The 16,492-nt window shown below is 42.2% G+C and overlaps 2 protein-coding genes across 2 annotated transcripts in view; one reads left to right on the forward strand and one right to left on the reverse strand.

Annotated features, from left to right (window-relative positions):
* Window positions 1–782: 782 nt before the first annotated feature.
* Window positions 783–3,108, forward strand: LOC311486498 (interleukin-10-like). Its single transcript, XM_084542368.1, has 5 exons — window positions 783–1,384; window positions 1,571–1,630; window positions 1,840–2,004; window positions 2,757–2,819; window positions 2,906–3,108. The coding sequence occupies exons 1-5, from the start codon at window positions 1,220–1,222 to the stop codon at window positions 3,014–3,016; spliced, it is 564 nt and encodes a 187-aa protein (XP_084398494.1). The 5' UTR covers window positions 783–1,219; the 3' UTR covers window positions 3,017–3,108.
* Window positions 3,109–7,488: 4,380 nt separating this feature from the next.
* The window catches only part of mapkapk2a (MAPK activated protein kinase 2a), a 30,535-nt gene continuing 21,531 nt past the window's right edge, over window positions 7,489–16,492 (reverse strand). The window contains exons 3-10 of the mRNA XM_084543440.1: window positions 13,961–14,025; window positions 13,645–13,724; window positions 13,291–13,417; window positions 13,083–13,158; window positions 12,861–12,985; window positions 10,472–10,557; window positions 10,265–10,345; window positions 7,489–9,661 (exon numbers count right to left, since the gene is read on the reverse strand). Of these exons, the coding sequence (XP_084399566.1) occupies window positions 9,512–9,661; window positions 10,265–10,345; window positions 10,472–10,557; window positions 12,861–12,985; window positions 13,083–13,158; window positions 13,291–13,417; window positions 13,645–13,724; window positions 13,961–14,025 (790 nt within the window). The 3' untranslated portion in view covers window positions 7,489–9,511. The remainder of the gene's footprint in view (window positions 9,662–10,264; window positions 10,346–10,471; window positions 10,558–12,860; window positions 12,986–13,082; window positions 13,159–13,290; window positions 13,418–13,644; window positions 13,725–13,960; window positions 14,026–16,492) is intronic.

Here is a 16,492-nt window from a genome sequence, read left to right on the forward strand (position 1 = left end):
CGTTATCTTCCGTGTTACGTACGCTCCATCCGGTAAATGAACTTTAACTGGAACCCTTCCAAAGCTGTCTGCAACTTGAATATTGTAAAGTCTTAGAGGAAAGAGGGCATCACCGGGAATGAACCCCAGAAAAAAACTGTTTTAAAAACTGCCAGTGTTGCTCAACATGAATGGTGTGAACGGACCAGACCGAGACACTTGTTTTGGACAAGTGGACATTCCGGTGGACAGAAAATGCAGCGATGGGAAAACACCCCTCACTCTGCATCAAAAGCAACAAACCACTTCTCTTTGTGAGTTTTTTTCTTTCACCATCGCATAAACCCTCTCCTTTTGCCCGTGCATACGAAAACGTACTAGATAATGGAATCTTTAAGATTAACTCCGGTCGCCAACTCACGTTAGAAAACAGCAGATACTAGTCACCGGTCTTCGTTCTCGTCATCAAGTCTTACTACGTATGTGTGACATGTAGAGAGAATCCACAGCGTCACCGTGCTCAAACCACAGCTTAATACCATTTCCATCTAATGCAACTATTTCCTTTGTTATTGTGAAGACTGTGAGGAATATTAGAATGTAACCCACTGCTTTTAAGGCAATTTAAACACTATTTTATTAACTTAAATATCAAATCTGGGCCTCTTATGTGTGCTGACAGTCATATGTTAGGTAACATAACTTCTATCTGATGGTACCACCTTGGTAACTCTAATAATAATAATAATAAATCTAATTATAACAATTATAATTAGAAATTAGAATTATAATAGATTGTTATAATCCATGTTAAATGTGTGGTTGAGTTCCATATTCAGCAATAAAAGCATCACTGAATGATTCAAACACTGATAACAGAAAATAATGTCACATCATATTTCCATATGTCAAATATTTTTCCTTGACACTCGAGGGTTTTTAGATCTACAGATCAGTTCATGGGTGTAACCTACACCACATGTATGATTCAAAAAAAAAAAAAGAAAAAAAATTCACGTTTAACTGTTGCACTTCCAGTTAGTCTCCGCCTTCAGATATCTGTCCCATTCTGGCTATAAAGAGGGATGCCCAGCTGATGTACACTATACACTCTCCAGCAAGATCCTACTGAGAATATTTCTCCTCTCAGAAGTCAGAGAACTTCATCTACGTCCACTGAGGGCCCACTCTTCTCATCTCATCTCTCCAGCCAGAAGACTTCAGCAGCTTGTCCACCAGCATGACTCCTCTGTCTCTACTCCTGCCTGTCCTGGTCTCTTGGTCCTTCATCAGCATGGTCGTCTCCATTCCAATGTGCAACAACGACTGCTGCCGATTCGTGGAGAGCTTCCCTGTGAGGCTCAAGAAGCTCAGAGAGAACTATTCACAGATCAGAGACTTCTACGTGAGTAAATGCAGTCAACTCTACAGTGACACTGGCAGCTGTTACTGCTGCTGCTGCATCTTACGCGTCAGGCTCCATGTGATGCAGCACTTTCTCACCTCAGTGCGGGGCCTCTGTGGCTGCAGACGTTCATCTCATCTCATGGCGGTTTGAAAAAAAAAAAACATGTTATTCCTCTTTCTGCAGGAAGCAAACAACGACTTGGACACGGCGCTGCTGGACCAGACCGTGGAGGACTCTTTCAAGGTAAGCTCCTCTGCAAACTCTCCGCCGAGTTGATTTTTGGGTTAAACGAAACAAAAAAACAAAGAAGAAGAAGAAGAAGAAGAAGAAAACATGCAGCGCTCTAATGAAACTCAACCACAAACTACACCCAGCGCACACTTACCCATGAGTCGAGCATCCTGCATGACGTTAAAGAGTTAACCGGCTGGTGCTGTGCTTCTCACCCACAGAGCCCGTTTGCGTGCCACGCAATGAACAGCATCTTAGAGTTTTACCTGCAAACGGTTCTGCCGACGGCCATGGCGGACGGGAGCGCAGACACCAGGGACCTCAAACCTCACGTGGAGTCCATACACCAGATTTTCGACGAGCTCAAGAGTGATGTCACCAGATGTGTGAGTAGCCGAGACACGTGTCACTCCTACAGGGGGAAATAAAATATGTAAATAGGCACCGGTGCCGTCAGTCAGGTGGAGCACTGGCTGCCAAGAGCGCAGCAGCGTGTGCGTCCTTTTGTTTTGGAGAGGAGATGTTTTCGTTGTAGCTCTTGCTGATGATCGCACAGGTATTGTTGCATACTTAGTTAGGACCGGAATTAAAATAGATCTTTAAAATGTAACACGGTGGTGATAGATTATAGTTTAATGCTGTATAAAAGTACTAAAATCATTAGTAATCATTAGTCTCAGATAAAATGTGACATTTGGGTAATTTGCGGTCAGAGAAAATCACGTATATGTTAATTTTGATTGTCATGTATTACTAAGCAGAATATTGAGCTTTTATGTAATGATGTATCACTCAAAATTATCAGTCCAAATTCAAGATACCATCTACTACAAAAATTGCCAAACTGCAAAAAAGGATAAACAGAAAGGGGAAGAGTTCAGTGAGCTCAAAGAATTTTGCATTAGTCATGGATTGCTCAATGGCAGAAGGAGCAGCGTGCACAAGCGCGCATCATCCAGTTCTTGCAAAAAGGGAAGAGGCAGCGGTGGAAGTTTGGAGTCACTGTGCTGATCTCTGATTAACTGCACACAAGCCTGTGGTTATCTGATGGGTCGGCAAAACAAAGCCTCGGCCATTAACGCAGTGGAGGAACTCCAGAACGTGTTGTAACGTCATATTTCTGTTGCTTCTCTTACAGAGACACTACTTCTCCTGCAAGAAGCAGTTTGACATCCAGAACCTAAACTCTACTTACACACAGGTGAGCGGCGTTGTCGGTGTCTCCTGTGATGTTAAATTGCCGGTGTTGGTGCATGAATCACTTACATGCTGTGTGTCTGTCTGCAGATGGAGAGTAAAGGACTGTTTAAGGCCATGGGGGAGCTGGATGTGCTGTTTAACTACATTGAGATGTATCTGGCCTCTAAACGGCAAAGACATCGAGGGCCCTCGGTTTGAAGACCCGCTGACCTCTAACCAAAATCTAATATTGTTCAACTCAAGGAGGAAAAAAGACTGCTACAGTCTTTTGTCTTTTGTCTTAGACAGTACTGTTATTGATTTTCTTGCCCCTGCTGAACTACTGTCTTTCTCATCCTCCTATGGAGTTGTCGTTTTAAGACCATATTGTGTCAGAAGACATACTGTGATATTTATTTTTATATATTTTCTAACATATATATTTTATGTATTTATTATGAATTATGTTTTTTGTTTTTTTTTAAATAAATTACTTGTTTCTAAAAAAAAAAAAAAACCCTCTTTGTGTTTTGTTTTTCTGAAACAGCCGTTATCATGTGCCATTTAGCAGGAATGTGTAAGTAGTAGAGCTCATCATCACATCCTGCGGTGTTGCAGTATACGTGGGGAACCATAGGCAGAGTGTAAGCTCAACAGGCTGATGCTCTAACCTCAAACGTGACCCATATACAACGCTTACCAGCAGCGGCTGTACCTTAACTTACCGTAACTGTAACTAGCCAGCCTCACCCTCATGGCATGTGCACATTTGCGCGCATTTGCACACACACACATGCATGCAGCAGCAGTCTCACTTAGTCACGCGTCGACACACATTAAAAGAGAACTAAGACAAAGGGTGAAATAAAGCGGCCCGGCGTTAAAATTTGGCTCGCGCTACGTCGCCTCCTTCACGGCGACAGGGCCAGAGGAGCTAACTGCAGGTTTATCTGTGGGGTGTGAATCACCACAGCGCACGAATACCTGAGTAAAAAGAGGTGACCTTAAACAGAAACGAGCTCGGTGCCTTGCACCGACATTTGAATGTGAATTACTCTGAACGCAAAGTCACACAAACGTCTGTTGGGTTCTTACTTGACTGACTCCTGACTTGACTCAGGGCCTTGCACTGAAACTACTCTATGACATCCCATCAGTCATTTGTATCGTCGGCGTGGGATGATTTGAATAGTATCATTCCAGCAATGACAGTACAAACGAAAAGATATCATTCATAACATTCGTCTCCATCGGCTCGGCTGTTTTATTTTGGCCGCTGCTTCTGGAGTTTTCAGTTATTTATTAATTAATTTATTTTTATCTTATGGATGAATCGCGCTAATGAGCCTCCGATCTCAAAACAACAACAAAAAAATCTTAAATAAGTGTTTGATTTTGAGGTCAGGACTCCCAAAAAAACAAGCGTCACCGTTCTGAATCTTCTGTGGGTTGATTAAGATGTGGTTGTTGTGTAATGAGTAGGGACTTTTGTTCAGACAGAAGCAGTTTCATGGCAGGTTGAGAACAAAAAGAAAAAAAAAACTAGAGTCAGAGTACAGTAGTGCACAAGATAATCACATGCAGTAATAAAATGTAAATAAAATGTAAAAGAATCAGAGATCTTTGACTTCTTGTGCAGGTCGCCATCGATGGAGACGTGAGACGTGTCCTTGCCTTGAGGGGAAACATGGGATTTACTCTCAAACTACAGCTTTCATCTTCATATTTCATCTCCTTTTGCGTGTTCCCTGGGGAGGAAACCTTGGGGATGTGTTGACATGTCACTCATTGAAGAAAAACTAGGCAGAGCCGCATCAAAGGCAGAATGAAAGAATACTTTTAACTGCCACCACACACACGAATCTGAATCTTTAAACTAATCTCTAACGGCTTTGGCCCAGCATAACTAGGAAATGCTGCAGTTCAGAGTCAAAAAGAAAAGGAAACTGGACGCCGAGGTGGCCCAAGGCATCAGCTGTGAGTTGTTATTCAGAATCATAAACATTTGATGTTTGAGTATTTTTTGTTTTTTCTTTCTGATGAGCCGTTACACCGTTAGGCTGTGCAAAACAGAGATGCTAGATATAGATCCAGTTCTGCCTACACCATTGTTTTCTGTGCACTGACACACTCTTTCGATTGTGAGTCACTTCACAATACGATATCCATCTGTTGCATCACTTGCAGCACAACAAACGTGTTTGGATCTCATCAGTCCAGATTTAATGCATGACTACGAGCCGACTTTTCATGATGCTGCTTCTCCCTCCTCCTCCTCCTCCTCCTCCTCCTCCTCCTCCTAAACATGTCTTTCCGGTGTCTTTCATTGGAAAAGAGCGAGCTTCCGGGGTCAGGCTTTGACAGAGCTCAATTTCGCAACGCTGACCAACACATAGAAGTTTAAAATTAGCCGAAGAATGCGTCACTGTGCAGCCAGAGCAACTCTGGGCGCTTCCTGGATTTTGAGATGACCAAAATTGGACGTCAGGTTCCTTTTTAAAACACGCACAGAAGCAGAAGGCCTCGGCTTGCCGCAACATTCACGAGCGGTCCGTGTTGGGGTTTCAGAATAAAATGACCCGAAATTGACTTAGGTGTAGTCTTCTGTACGACACATAATCCTCAGGAAAGTAGTGAGGAGCCTATTCTCCCTTCACTCTGCGTCCCAACAGCAGGGCACGCTTGACACATATCTTTATCCGTCTGATATTTATTATGCAGCATGACAACAACGAACGAGCAACCGGTCACAAATAACTGCGACTGGAGAAGAAGTGGGGCAAGCGTGATCGCACCATTTGGGCTTTTTTTTTTCTGTTTCTGTTTGACTACAACCATGAAATTAGCTGGTAAATAAAATCGCTGGCGACGTGCCAACCTTTCTTGTAAGACGGCAAAGACCGCGTTCCTACAAGAGGCGCGCTGGTTTTTAGAATAACCAGCCAAGAAGGGAACAGATAGAATTCAAAGCGCCCGCACTAACCACAACATGCACCCAGAGTTGTATTTGACAGTAAAAACAAATGGCTTCCCAGCACATGCGAAAGATCAGCCGCTGCTGTTGTAGATGTAAAAACTGACGGAACGCTTTCCATTTGATCACGTCTGAAAGTGTACCAAGCACCAGGTTCGCTCTGAGCTGTGAGTTTCTTGCTGAGGTAATGTGTGCCGCCTCTCCGTCTCTCTACGGCTGTGGTGTCTGGGGCAGGTCAGTCACCTCTGGCGGGTGTAAATCACTTCAAAGAAACTGCAAGCTGTGTCACTGCCTCAGTCTCAGTCTCCACATCCAAAAAAACAACACAATGACACAACAGGTGTAAACCTGAATAAACTTTCTGAATAAACAAACTTCCTTTTATTAAAAAAAATAAAATAAATAAATAAATAAATCCTGTCTGGTTAACCGCTGAGAAGATGACTTCTTACATTCTACCTGCACCGTTTCTCGACGTGACGAGTTTTAAACAATTTCAGTTTCCCCACCTTTGAGCCGAAAAATAAAAAGGGTAACGCATCCCCTCCTCCTTTTGAAAAAGAAAAAAAGCACGGCAGGTGGGTGTTGTGCGGTTTTTATTATATGCACATTGCATCCACAGGAATACCATCGCGAGGGACTCCCCTCAAGCCCCATTTACCCATTTACCCCCTTACCTGGCAGACGCACACACACAGGGCTGACAGAGATGACTGTTGGTTTCATCACACTCAGAGCTGGAGGCTCAGAGACTACGGGGGCCTCGCACCTGAGGAGAAACAACCACGTGCGCTGGCGGGAAACTGCGCAAACACCCCAGTCTTGGCAAATGTGTTGACTCAATGGCACTTTGCCATTTTGCTACGCAAATGTGTATATTCCAGGAGTCACTCATGTAGCAAGGATGATAGACGTTTGTCACAAGTTGAGTCCGCACACTCTGTGTCAAAGCCTCAAAGCCACAAATCCCAAGCCGGCCCAACAAGTCACGAGTCATAGCTGGAGAAGTGACGGAGCTGAAAAACACTCTGAATGTATAGACATAGGTCAAATAGGGTGAAAATAATTTGCGTCAACTTTTTACCCGCCTTTAGCAAATAACTCTGTTGGAATTTGCTCCATTAGTTTTCATTACAAGACTTAATTTTCACAAGGTCGAATGTATGTCGTATGCATGCCAATCTAGGTTGGCTAGAGGTTAAACATAGAATGTCATATTTGTTGATGGTTTTTCTCAGAAATATTATAACAACTAAAATGCCATACATTTTGTATAAGAAATTATCTTTTAGTTCAAACATACATAATTATTCCACTAGACATGCTGCTGGAGGTTATTTTATCTTACCTAGGGCACTCTCTCAAGGTACGGTATTATATAGAGCCATGAAGGATTGGAATGCCCTTCCAAATGATGTCACACAACAAAGAAATATGGTAAATTTTAAAATGAAATTAAGAGATTATTATTTTGAATGTAATTTCAACCATCAGTAGCCTATTTTTTGTGTATTTTTTGTGTATTTGTAAATTGGGTCCTGATATTCATACTTTGTGGTGGTTCAATGTAGGAGCAGGTAATATATTTTTGTTTTTATGTATTAATGTGTTGTGTGTTAATGCTTTGTAGATGTCATGATGATGGAAAGACCCCAGGAAGAATAGCTGCTGCAAGTCAAACGCTAATGGGGATCTAAATAAACTAAACTAAACTATGTTTGATTTAAAATTTACAAAGCTGGGGGAACTTCTGGGAAGTCACAGGTGACTACAACCTGTACATTATTTCAACATGTGTGTCTTCTTTCAGTTGGGTAAAGATCATACTGAGCACAGAATTAAAACTAGATCATTTACTGCACGGGAACAAAATAAAGACTTAGCAAAGATTTGAAATTCATGATTTTCAAGGTGTTGCAACTATCGTACAGCCTTAAAGTACATTTGACATCCATCCCGTTCCATATGCAGCTAAAGGGTTAAACTGAGTTAACGTTTATGTCAAGTGCATCATCTTTGAATTCATTTCTTGGACTGTTAAAAATTTAAAAACAATTTCGCATTCAGAAAAGACGATAGAAGAACAAGTTTGTGTTTTATGTGTTTTTTTAATCCAAAGCTGAAGCAGACAAAAGAACGGCAGGTGGAGTTCAACAGATCCAACGAGAAGAAAAAAAGGACACATCTGTGCTTCCACTACAAGAAAAAAAGTGTTAAGAGGGACAAAAAAATAAAAATAAAAATAAAGAAATAGGAGGAACGTTGTCAAAAACATTCAATCAACATTTTTTGCTGTGAGAGATCTCTAGGTGCAATGCGAAAAGTAATGTGGTGATGTGGATTTTACAAAGTGACGTGGACCAAAATCAACACGAGTTTCCCCTATGATCCCAAGTGAGCCGGGGGGAGCGTCCCGCTGCATTAACAGGACGCTGACGAGAGAAAGAAACCGCTGCACCCTCTTTGAATATGATCACAGCTTGCTGGTGGTAAGTCAGACTGCACTCCGGGAAGTGTGGAGAGTCGTTAGAGAAATTTGGCATCGCACCAGATCCGTCAAAAGTGAGCGTCCCGACGGTCGAGCTGGTGCAAACACCCGTGACTTTAAATGGGCCGTCTGCAATGTGTACTCACTGGGGGATGCTACTGCTACCATCACACACACACAAACGCTCCCTACTGTTCACAACCGCAGACAGAAATCACTAACAACATGGTACTAGCAGTACTTCGATCGGAACAACACATCTGCATAGCATTAACCTGAAATATAATCTGGCAATGTTTTAAATTCTGAAGCACAACATTGGTAAAAGCTTGGACTAAATGTGGTAGGTAGGGGTTAAAAGCCATTTGCTGATTTAGCAATACTCAGTAAGGCCTATGCTAAAACGTTCAAAAAATAAAATTTAAAAAAAAAAATGAAAAAATACAGTATCAGTCGCCTCCTACTCTCCTATGAGCTACATGCAGAAGAAAGACGGGCCAGTTTTTAAACGTGGCTTCTTCCTCTGCCCTAAAACTATGAACCTGAAAAAGAAGCGTAGATAAGGTAGGAGAGAGGGGCCACAGGTGAGGTGCTCTGTCAGAATGGCACACGGCCCTCGTGTGAGTGCATAGGCCTCTGTCCAACATTCACAAAGACAAACTGAACCTGACAGACTCTCCTGGTCCGAGCCCCAGAACTTAGCAACGACTTGCAGCTAACTCCAGCGGTCAGGGACAGAGTCCTTACATTCCACTTGTCAGTTCATAATATGCTTACTTTGCATGTACGTAAAAAGAAACCTTCCCTTGTTTTAACTTTTTGGGATTTAGCCATTTCATTCAACATTCATAGGTTTGGGGCAAGAGCGAGAGTCGGGCCGTGGGGTGAACGATGATAACTACTGCTAATGCTAAGGCTTCCATGTCCTTTTCCAACATTCAAGCCCATATGAGTACACAACCTGATATTTGTGAAAGACGAAGAGGAAAGATGAACTCCTTCTCCTCCCCTTTACTATAATTCATAATCTCTTCACTGGTGTAAAAACACAGATCCACATCCTCTCTGCGGGAGCAGAGTGCTGGGTTTTGTTAAAATGGTAGAGTAATAAAAACAAACACTCTTACAAAACATTAGAATTTGCCATGAAAAATAAAAACACTGAGAAAATCCATGCAACGCGACTTGTGTCGACAAATTATTGCTTCCTTTTCACAACCTGTGTTTGTATGTGCATGCATACGTGCATCTTTCAGTGGGCAGCAGCGTTTGGCTCCGCCATGGCATTGCCGGCTTTCTTCCTCCTTTTTATTAGCAGTGGATTGGATGAGTCTTCAATGGTCTTGATTTTGATTTGCTCGTAGTCAACCCTCATCGTTGCCAAGGCACTGGTCATTTCCTCCTGAGAGATTAGGAAGAAGAAAGTCATTAGGCCACAGCTGTTTTCATACAGACGTCCTAAACTACACTGCTGGTTCAAAAAGACAGAGAAACAACTAGAAGAGCGTCACGATGGAGTCTTTTAGAGTAAACGCACTTGGAGAGCAGTGAAGGACACATGGCTTCCATGCATATTCGTTTTTAAATTATGATTCAATATCAGTGATATTTCTTGTATATCTTTAAGGCAGTTTATGATTAAAAAAAGGATTTGGCGGCAAATCTACTACAAACCAGTCGTGCGCAACAAATGAGGAAGTCAGCAACTTTCTCACAGATGCAGACACAGATCTGTCATATTTAAATATGCAACTCAAGTCTGGTGCATGGCCCGTTTTTGTTCATCTATTTTTGACTTGAGCGTGAAAAAAAAAGAAAAAAAAAAAAAGAAAAGCAAGCTGTAAAGTCTGGTTTTAATCCATAAATGAAAAATACATAAATAATAAATAATACTATTTTCATTATCTGTTGTGGACATACAACAGATGAATGTAGAAGCAGTCTAAATAAAATGAAGTTTGCTTTTGGCGCTGCTGCCACACGAGCAGAGAGCTAAGTGTCAAACCTTGACATCCTCCCATGCGTCCTTCTCCTCTTTGAGAACGCGGCTGGTGTGAAGCGGCGTCTGAGGAACCTCCATCGATTGCTGCAGGAGGACACACAGCAGCACATCCAAATATTACTTAAATGCAGAGGTGGTGGCCAGAATAGTCGAGACAAAGGATAAGAGAGACTGCAAAACACAAGCAAAGAATGAAGAAGACGTGCTTACATTGATCCATGGATGATTCATGAACTCGGTGATGGTCATCCTTTGGGTCGGCTCAGTCTTTAGAAGGGTCCTTATTAGTTGTTTAGCTGAAAAAAAAAAAAAAGAGGAATGAAAAATAATTTAGGCTAGTACAACTACTTCTCAGTTGGGTATGGGAGACTTCCTTAAATTCTTAATTAAATAAAAGTGTGCTACAAAGTGTTTACTTTGTAATTTTATCTTATAAGACGTTTCTCTGAAATGTTTTCATAATTAGCACATTCATTTGTGACTGTGATCATTGACCTTCGACTGCAAAATCCTCGTCATTACGTCCAAGTTTGTGCCAAAGGACACTGATTTAAATAGGACGAGCAGACAAGACAAAACCATAACACCGTCAGCTAACATAGTTTATCTCCATACATGAACAGATACACTGATCAACCACAACATTATGACCACCTTAGTAATATTGTGTAGGTCTCCCTTGTGCCTCCAAAACAGTTGTGACTCATCAGAGAATGGACATGGGCCTTCTGAGGGTGTCCTGTGGCGTCTGGTAACAGAATGTTGTTAGTGGGGGCCTTTGGGCGCTAGACTGACAACCAGTGCGAAACTGAAAGAGGAATGCGGTGAAGAATCTCTTTGCAGCGATGGATAGATTTCCTCTGTCTGGTAACATAATATTGTTAGTGGGGGTCCTTTGAGGGGAGGGGCCTCTGTGGATCATCCCACAGATACTTGATCAGTTTGGGATCTAGGGAATATGGAGGCCAGGTCAACACCTTGTGCTGTTCTTCATGTTTTTGTTTTACTCGTACTCGTACTCGTCGTCTTCCGCTTATCCGGATCCGGGTCGCGGGGGCAACAGCTTCAGCCACTTCAGCCAGCTCCTCCGGAGGAACCCCCAGGCGTTCCCAGGCCAGACGAGAGATATAATCCCTCCATCGTGTCCTGGGTCGGCCTCGAGGTCTCCTACCGGTGGGACATGCCCGAAACACCTCTCCCGGGAGGCGTCCAGGAGGCATCCTTACCAGATGCCCTAGCCACCTCAACTGACTCCTTTCGACGTGGAGGAGCAGCGGCTCTACTCTGAGCTCCTCCCGTATGTCCGAGCTCCTTACCCTATCTCTAAGGCTGAGCCCGGCCACCCTACGAAGGAAACCCATTTCGGCCGCTTGTATTCGCGATCTTGTTCTTTCGGTCATTACCCAAAGTTCATGACCATAGGTGAGGATTGGAACGTAGATCGACCGGTAAATTGAGAGCTTCGCCTTTCGGCTTAGCTCTCTCTTCACCACGACCGACCGGTTGAGCATCCGCATCACTGCAGATGCCGCTCCGATCCGCCTGTCGATCTCTCGCTCCCTTTTACCCTCACTCGTGAACAAGACCCCAAGATACTTGAACTCCTCCACTTGAAGCAGGACCTCCTCCCCGACCCAGAGTGGGCAATCCACCCTTTTCCGACTGAGGACCATGGCCTCAGACTGTTTTTGTTTTAGTTGTTCCTAAAGTGTTTTTGTGTGTGTGTCTGTGTCAGGCTGCATCCTGCTGGGGATGGCTGCTGCCATTAAGGAGTGTCATCGCTATGGGGTGGGGGTGTCTGGTCTGGTCTAGGTGGGTGCTACATGTCTAAGTAACATCCACACTAATAAATGTCAGGTCCAGAAGTTTCCCAGCAGAACATTGCGTTGTCACAAGATGGTCAATGTTATTCACTTCTCCTGTTAGGGGTCATAATGTTGTGGCTGTTCGGTGTATATACTAATGCAGGCAGGGTGTATCTCGTCCCAGTTTATAAATTACTTAATGCGAAATGGAAAGAAATAAGTGTGGAAGTCTGCAGCGTAGTGTTCTGGAGGAGGCTGCCAAATGTTTTATCTTTTTGTGAATTTCTTTGACGTCAGTTTCAGCATCACTTTGGCTCTTGAGAAATCGTACTTTGATGAAGTATCAAGAGTAAAAGAATGCACAGGTTCTTGAGTATCGTCTTACAGTAAGTACAACCCCACTGACTGTTCCACACACATGCCCATACATCATTCTGTTAGAGAGAAACTGGATATGTAGAGATGCAGCTCCCTTTTCTCTTTAAAACCAACATATTTGGGTAATAAGACAGGAAATAAGACAACACTTTCAGTTGCAGTGAATGAGAGCAGTAAATGTGGTGAAAACACCTTCGTCGGTTTCATTTTCTTCCCCAGAAAGTAAAGCGAGCGTGCAGGGGTTTATGAAATGGTATTTGAGATTGTTAGAAGTTTTTAAGGAACAAGGTCATTTCTCAACACCTCACCACATTTTCAGGCGTAGACCACTTCCCACAAATAAACATATGCATAAATAGAGAACATACCGCACGTATGCCTCTAAGGAAACAAGTACGTGCCATTTATAGTCTTACCTTCCTCTGATACATCAGACCACTCAGGATTAGGAAACTCATACTGGCCCATCCTGATCCGCTTCTTCATCCCAGGAGAGATGGCTAGACCGTGGTTAGAATAAAATGGAGGGTACCCGCACAACCTGTTGGATGTTTAAAGATGACAACACGAGATGCTGCATTAAATGAAGAATTGTACACGATGAAAGGATACGAGAGACTGCAAAGAGACAGACTTACAGGATATACATAATGACACCCAATGACCACATGTCACATGACTTGTCGTATTTCTCCGGGCCCAGAACCTCTGGAGCTGCAGACAGTGAGAGAGGAACGAAGGGAAAAGGAAAAGAGAGAAGATGAAACCAGTGTATCGTTTTAAAGTGTTTATCAAACGGCAACAAGTGGAGTAAATATGACACCACATACAGAAAAGGTTCCTTACCGACATAGTAGGGCGTGTAACAAGGAGTAGCTAAAGAGTTGTGTGAGGTGGTCTCCTTGGCAAAACCAAAGTCTGTGAGTTTGAGCAGGGCATTGGGTCTCTTTGTTGAATACAGTAAATTCTCTGGCTGTGGAAGTATTCAGGAAACAAGAAAAAAGAAAATTATTATGACATTAACATCTAGAGCTAAGGTTGTTTTGACTTCTCAAGCAGGAAGAAGGAAATGTCACATTAACCCAAAGAGGAATATTCAGTTCAACATTATACAAACTGACTCAAGACACTTTACAAAATTCGGTCTGAAACTCCCAGAGCGAGCACTGGGGTTTCGGTGATATAAGCGATAACACAAACCTTGACGTCTCTGTGGGCGATGTTGATGGCATGTAGGAACTGTATGGCCTCCCCTATGCTCTTCATGATGTCAGATGCCTCTGCAATAAAGGAACAATGAGCTCTTTTAACGGAGATTACAATTTATGGACGGACACTGTACTGGCCGTGCGTGTCAACGCTGTGCCGGAAATTGTATGATGTTGTAGCTCTAGTGTCCGCATGTGTCTGCTTTGTGTGTCTGCGTGGATGCCATGGTATATCTGAATCAGTGTGCTCTGTAATCAGTATTGCAAGAAATGCTTTAATTTTGAGGTGGACATTTTTTTTTTTTTACCTCTCTCTGTGAACGCCTGGTCTCCTCTGTCCTGGATCCGGCTAAAAAGCTCACCACCATCCATGCTGGAAATAAAATTAAATATTATAAGTTAGGATCAGACTTTTTTAAGTACATACTAGGGCTGAACTATAAATTGAGCTTTTAAGATAAAGCAATATGTTTCCATACGAAATATAGGACCAAAGTTTATCTTTTACATCTGCGCTAAAACTATACTTAGCCTGCAAGTCTCGCACATTTTATCACCTTGGCACCTTATCTCACACATCTACAGTCTATGCATCCCGGGAAACAACCGTTTTTTGTTGTTGTTGTTTTTGCCCAAGTAATGTGTCGATATCATTCAAATATGCGTTCCCAGCATGTTTTATATTATTTGTAACATTATTAGGGCAAGAAACACAGTTTATGTCCATATCAACAAAGTTTGCAATGATCAATTCTGCTGCGTGATCAAGTGAGCTGCGAACTTTTTTTGGGTAGCTTAGCATGACTCGTTATGTTTTATGAACTAAAGATTGTGTAGATGCCAGACTGTGGAGCGGGATGAAACGATAACAGGGTTCACCTTACGGCCTAACAAAGCTGGCTGCAGACATCATTAGGAGGTTGGTAGCCTACTGCTGCAAATGACATTTGCTACCGCTAGGGTGCGTGGATTTCTAGGTTATAGCCTACTGCTGCACTGAATTCAACGTTAACGTAAGACAACAATAGAAGCGCACGTGTAACAAAAAATAAATATATATTTCCCGTTACCAGTCATAACCTTTCCCGGGAATCGGGAAATAGTCTTGATCAGATTTCCCGGGAATCCCGTTTCCCGGGATTAAACCCTACTATGCACTGAACCCGGCTTCATTCCAAACTTTACATAATTTCCCCAAATATTCAAATTATGACAAACAGCACTATTCGTACTTTTTAATACAACAGTGGCTAGAAATCCATTAAGCAGCTGTTACAATATTCTACTGTGCCCAAGATTATGTCGGTGTATTGTTGCTTACGCAGTGAAAAACGTGATCGGATGCTAAGTCTGAACAGAGTTGAAGAAATGTGATGGATCAGAAAAAACTGCAGTGTGAGAAACCCTCCACCAGTGAGGAAATCCTCTTTTTCACACCAGCCTAACAATTGTTCTAATGTGGTCAAAGCAAAGCGATAAAGTTGAGGTTGCTCAATACACCCCTCATCCGTGTTCCTGTCTAGAGAGGGCCCAATTCCCAGCAGACGTACTTGACTTATTTGAAGACTTATGAGCACGGGAGTATCAGAAAGCATTTAGCAGCAAATGCACAGCACATGTATACATTTTCAACGATAAAATGATAAAACAGATGTATTGTTTTGGTTCATTGAACAACAAATAAGATTAAATGTGTTGTGCAGCTTTCAGGATATGACACTTCATGATGGCTGTTAGTAATGAAATAAAACTTGCCATTTGCTCAGGACCCACAGTGCCGAGCACGTTTCTACACTCAGCATATTTCATAAGTTTCATTTAATCTCATTGCTCAGTATGACTGTATGAGTTTCAGATCAGCATTGCTAATTTTGTATATGTGTGTGTCGAAAGATGCATGCCAGCGCAGATACACTCTTCAGGCACGCATAAGTTAATAGGAGTTGCAGGACTTAGCAGACTTAGAGCTTTGGGACAGCCCTCCAAAACCACAGCACACTTCAGACCTCTCAAAATCAATCACTCACGCTTTGCTTACTGAGAAACAGCCAGCAGCTCGATCTACAGTTTTTTTTGTTAAGAATTATACAAAACCCTACAGCTGTAAGGAGCTCTCTCGTTTGTGTAACTGTATTTCACACGGTCGATGTTCTAATGCGATCAGAGACACAAGATAAAAATCAACACCTCCCTCTTCCTCTGTGTTTCTGAAAGTGCTGCCATAAGTGTGAATTTCTAGCAGAAAAGATACTGAATGACTTTGGTAAAACACTCAAGTAGCAAAAGTGCATAACTTACAACGCGACAAGACTGTTGCAAAAAACTGCAACACTGTGAAAGCAGAAAACAGTAACACCCTTTTACATCTCAGACATTAAACTGTTCAGAAATGAAATTCAGCACACACCTTTGTTTTATTTTTTAAACGGCAGTTGTGCAAAAAACATTTAATAGATCTGATAAATCTTTGTTATTTGATTATATTAATATTTGACAGTGAAACTCACATGACCAGGATCTGTTGATTCATAGGAGTGGAAATTATGTTTTCCCCACATGATTTGACTAATCACTCGCGTTTTTGTTGAATTAATACTACGCTCTGCTCTACCTCCACCAGTTACAAGGAAACGTTGGATTGTAATACTTATTTTTTATTTATTTATTTATTTTTACAACTCTCACGGTGCCTTTACGGAGTGGTTGGCATGGCAACTGGTAGTCGCTATTATGTCACGTCCTGTTTCTATTGCGTCAAACAACTAACTAAAACTAAACTTATCCAAAAAATTGACACTTCGGCATTATATTAACTACCTAAAATGAAAGACAATATCCTT

This window comes from Chelon labrosus (genome assembly GCF_963514085.1).
Source record: "Chelon labrosus genome assembly, chromosome: 4".
Classification (NCBI taxonomy): Eukaryota; Metazoa; Chordata; class Actinopteri; order Mugiliformes; family Mugilidae; genus Chelon; species Chelon labrosus.